We start from the raw sequence: 4714 nt of genomic DNA on the forward strand, positions 1-4714 counted from the left end.
CCAAAATGAGTGAAACTAATACAGTGAAACCTGTGGAAGCCAGGACCTGTGTAAGGTGGAACCTTGTCAACGAATGAAAACTCAAATACTTTCCACTAAAGTAAGTGATAGAAAAGTGGCAAGACTGGACCCTGTCAAAAGCGAAAAACTTGCAAGATCTGGAAAAACAAAGCAGTTTCATTGCATTTCGGTTCTCACAGGTTTGACTGCAGATGGTAAAAAAAAAAAAAAAAAGCAGTAAGCTAGTTTACATTTGAACTGACTGATAATTAAAAATGAATATTTAACTTAACAATAGACATTACTGAAAAAGTACACATATTTATATGATACAAACAATGTACTTGAAAAATTCAGCACTCAAACTAGGCACAGAAATGAATTGTCTTAAACTGACAAAAGGTACCTAGAACATAGTATACAAGTAGTGGAAATTTAGAAGTATTTCATTAAAGGAAGAAGAGGAAAAAAGATACCCACTATCACTACTGGTATTCAGCATTGTTCTCGTGAACCCACGTTATGCAACAGCACAAGAAAGAAAGGTATGACACTTGGAAAGGAAGAGAAAAAATGTTATTATTTGTAGATGATAAACCTGTCTGCTGAGAAAAGCCAAAAGAATCTGGTGATAAACTGTGAAATCTAATGAGAGAATTAATTAGTTCATTTAGGTTTCTGGATAATAAGATGAACATGCAAAAAATCAGTAGTATTCTTAAATATTAGCAATTTATAAATTGACAGGAAAATGATCCCATTAGTAATATCAGTAAAATTCAAAAGATGGAAAGTAATAAATCTGGTAAATTGTGAAGGCTTTAGGGAGAGAACTATTGTTGTTAGTTGCTATAAAGTCACTTCTGTCTCATGGCAATGCTGTGCATGCAAAGTTGAACTGCTCTCTAGGGCTTCAAGGCTGTGACTTTTTGGCAGCGTATTGCTGGGCTTGTCCAAAGTACTTCTGGGTGAGTTTGAACCTCCAACTTTTCAGTTAGTAATCAAGTGCTTAAAGGTTTGTGACACCCAGGAACTACAAAACAATATTAAAACAACTCTTACAGGCCTGAAGAAATGAAAAGATCCCTCTCTAGCACATGAAATAGTGAGAGATGTTTCTGGAGAGCAAACTGGTGGTGCAGACTGGAGAGATCCCTGAGACCTAAACAACTCCCTGAGATTTGCGGAAGTCAGAGTTAGAGTCTTTGAAAAAGGCTAAAATTTTGCCTGTTTGATCCCTTTCAAAATTTGACACTTCACGTGGCCTATCTCTTTGGTTCTTATTTCAGCTTTTGCTCCTTGACACTATCTTCAGTTCACCCTTTTTCTCCACTCCTCATAATCACAGGACTGTTTTATACCATTTTGATGTTCCTCAAGGGAATTTGATAAGTTCTATGGTTGGTTTGGTTTTTGGTACGGATAAGTGGGGAGATATAGTGACACAGTGGTTAAAAGTGCTTGGCTGCTAACTGAAAGGTCAGTGGTTCAAACCCACCAGCCACTCTGTGAGAGAAAGATGTGGTAATTTGCATCCATAAACATTGACAACCTTGCAAACTCTGTAGGGCAGTTCTACTCTATTCTGTAGGGTCACTGTGAGTCAGAATTAACTCAATGCAGTGGATTTTGCATTTGGTAAGAAGAGTGGTGTTTAAGGGAGACTGCATCCAATCATTCCACCCCCCATGCACTTCCTTTTATTCTTGTATTCTTCTTCAAGTTCCACCTTTCTACTCTTCTTTTCACTATTATACATGTATTCTAGCTGATCAACTTACACAACATCTTCTTCTGTCTCCTCACATCTCTGGGTGAAGTCTAATTTTTCCATTTGTTTCACTGCTACCTTTCTTATAACCTGCACTTTTAGCTTCAGATCTAATTAGTAGACTGATGTTCATCCTATAACATGCAAGCCATCCCCAACCCTATTCTCTTGATTCCATGATAATTGTGTCCTATGAACTGAGAGGGAATGAATTGCACTATTTAGGTTCCCATTACCTGGTGGGTTCCCACCCACATGATCTCAGTGCAGTTGATCTTGCCAATCCCATCAATGAAGTTCTAAGTAGTAAACCTCATAGATGCCCCTCAGATTTTACGTGGCCTGAGATATCTTGGTGTTTGACCATCTCCCTTTTGAAATTATCTCCTCATGTAGCTTTTTCCAAGGTTACATACCCCCTACCAGGTGGCAAGTGCAGCCAATAACTAGCTGATGCAGGGATACAAAGATCTGGCTACCTTGTTTCAATTTAACAAAGTACTCTGAAGGGCCATCCTGCTCATGAACTCTCAGTAAGATGGACAAAGACCAGTTACAAAAAGCGCTTTGAACTGGTTCATTGCAGTTTGACCTCTTGCTGAGAATTTGCATTTCCACCCCAGATATACTGAATCAGAATCTATATTTTAAGAAGATCCCCACCTGGGATCAATATATTGCGTAGAAATGCAAATTCTCACTGCAGGGAATTGAACCAAAATAAACTGATTCAAAGCCCTGATTGTACTTGAATTACAGGTAAGCTTCTCCTTCTGCCAAGTCTTGTCTTCCTTACACCCTTACATCACCTTATCTGGCATATATTATAGGCACTGTTGAGAGAACTGGACTCACTCCAACAATTTCAAAGAACACAAAAGACACTCTTATCCTAGATTCTCATGGTAGGGATGCTCTCAAGATCTTTTCTAAACATTTATTTTCACTCCAGAAGGCACTGATTGAATCAATAGTGTCACTACTAATGGCTACCATGTTTTCCATCAATGATCTCTAGCTTCCTGCTTCTTACCTGCACAGCCAAATCATCATGCTTCTTGCATTTTAGGCAGTAATAGTATCTTACCTTTAGGATATTATTGGTGATGCTAAAGCCTTCAATGAACAAATCTCCAGAGGTAGCAGTCTTTTCTCCAACCAGCATTTGGAAAAGAGAGCTTTTTCCTGCTCCATTAAATCCAAGCAATCCAAAGCACTCTCCTTTTTGTATTGTAAGGGAGATATTTTTTACAGCCAGAATAGCTGGACACTTAAAATATATCTAAAAATACAGAAAACACAATGTAGTGAATACTGCTTACAGATCAAATACAATCTGTACCTTGGCCCCTATATACCACTACCTAGGACAATTTCACAAAGCCACTCCTATTATATTGGGAGAAGATAAATAGATCACAAAGCACACTGTGAGCCCTGGAAACCAATGATATGCTCTGAAGTAAGGATGAAGCCAATTTGATGTTGGCCTGTGAGTAACATTACCTTTGTGAGTTCCTTAATAAGTACTGTGGCATTCAGCTCCTCCTGAGGAAGCTCCACGACTCTCTTCCTTTCCTTTTCTACATCTTCATCTTCAGATTCCCCAGTTAATTCCTTGGAAATTATATTCTGTGTTTCAAGATAAGTATAGAAATGGACATTATTTTGTCATCTGTTCCAGAATGGGTAACTTTAAGAAACTAAACTGGGGGCTAATCTCAAAGATGTCAAAACAAAAAATTTGAGTCATTTCCAAGATACTTCCTGTATTATCACCTCAAATTTCCTATACAAATGTGGCTGAGTTTTGAAGAATGAATAGTTTATTAGCAGAATAAGGGAAGGGGGAGCAGAAGAGAGGAAAACAACATCCTATGTAGAAGAAAGAATATTTGTTAATGTGATTTAAATTTATTATGTGCTTTAAATATTTGAAAAAATGTAATTTAAAGCATTTAGAAAAATAGTTTGCATGATCTGGCACCTTAAGAAGGGAGTCGTCTCAAAAGGATATGGAAGCTCTCAAAAATACATTCCTGAGTTTGTAATCATAAATGACTTTTGCCAAGGCTTAAAAGGAGTAGAAGCTAAGAAAATTAGCAAAGCTTCACAGAACTTTTTCCAAAAAACTCACCAGACTGAATAGCCTATATGTGCAATATTAATATACAGATATGGATGCTCTTTGGTTATCCTGAGTAGACCAAATGGCTCCAGGAAACTTATTTCAGAAAGTTGGGGTAATTTTTAAGACATTTTTATCCAATCACTTTAGAACACATTGATCCTTGTTTGCCACAGTCTAAGAAATTATATAGCCTATTTTTGCCAGAATTGGACACCTCATCAAAAACTGAAGCCACAATTGAGATTAATACAATCAAATATGATTTGTTATAATTATAGTACATTCAACATAACAAAAGATTAGTGAAGGGGTAACTCTGTCTTTTATGTGGGAGAGAGAAAAAGAGTAAGTCTTCATGCAGAAAAACTTTGAGATTCCTAGAATGTCAATATGAGGAAATCCTTGGATCTTTGCCCCTGCAAAACTGGTGAAGTTTTTTTTTTTTTTTAAGTCTCTGAAAATAGTACTAAGGGCATAAAATGTATGAAGCACATTTACTCTAGAAAATCTATGAAGCCTCTAAATTTTTCAGATTTCAAAAACAGGAAATTATGGGACATACAAGGAAATGAATTTTTACCCATATACACGAAAAAGAAAGAAACAGAAATTGCACGTGAGAGTGACCAGATGTCAGATTTAAGATAAAGGCTTCAAAGTAATCATTATGAATATATTCAAAGGCCTAAAGGAATCCAGGCCAAAAGAAATAAAGAAAGGTATGGTGACAATGTCTCATCAAATACAGAATATCATTAAAGGAATAAAAATTTAAAAATGAATCAAATGGAAATTCTGGAGGTGAAAAAGAC

The 4714-nt window shown here is 36.6% G+C and overlaps 1 protein-coding gene across 1 annotated transcript in view; it reads right to left on the bottom strand.

The window, feature by feature from the left end:
* The window catches only part of LOC103212350 (phospholipid-transporting ATPase ABCA3-like), a 259404-nt gene that overhangs the window by 76537 nt on the left and 178153 nt on the right, over positions 1-4714 (bottom strand). The window contains exons 13-14 of the mRNA XM_042783340.1: positions 3278-3403; positions 2859-3053 (exon numbers count right to left, since the gene is read on the bottom strand). Coding sequence (XP_042639274.1) covers positions 2859-3053; positions 3278-3403 — 321 coding nt within the window. The remainder of the gene's footprint in view (positions 1-2858; positions 3054-3277; positions 3404-4714) is intronic.

This window comes from Orycteropus afer, unplaced genomic scaffold (genome assembly GCF_000298275.1).
Source record: "Orycteropus afer afer isolate SDZICR_OR568_19922 unplaced genomic scaffold, OryAfe1.0 scaffold00925, whole genome shotgun sequence".
NCBI lineage: Eukaryota > Metazoa > Chordata > Mammalia > Tubulidentata > Orycteropodidae > Orycteropus > Orycteropus afer.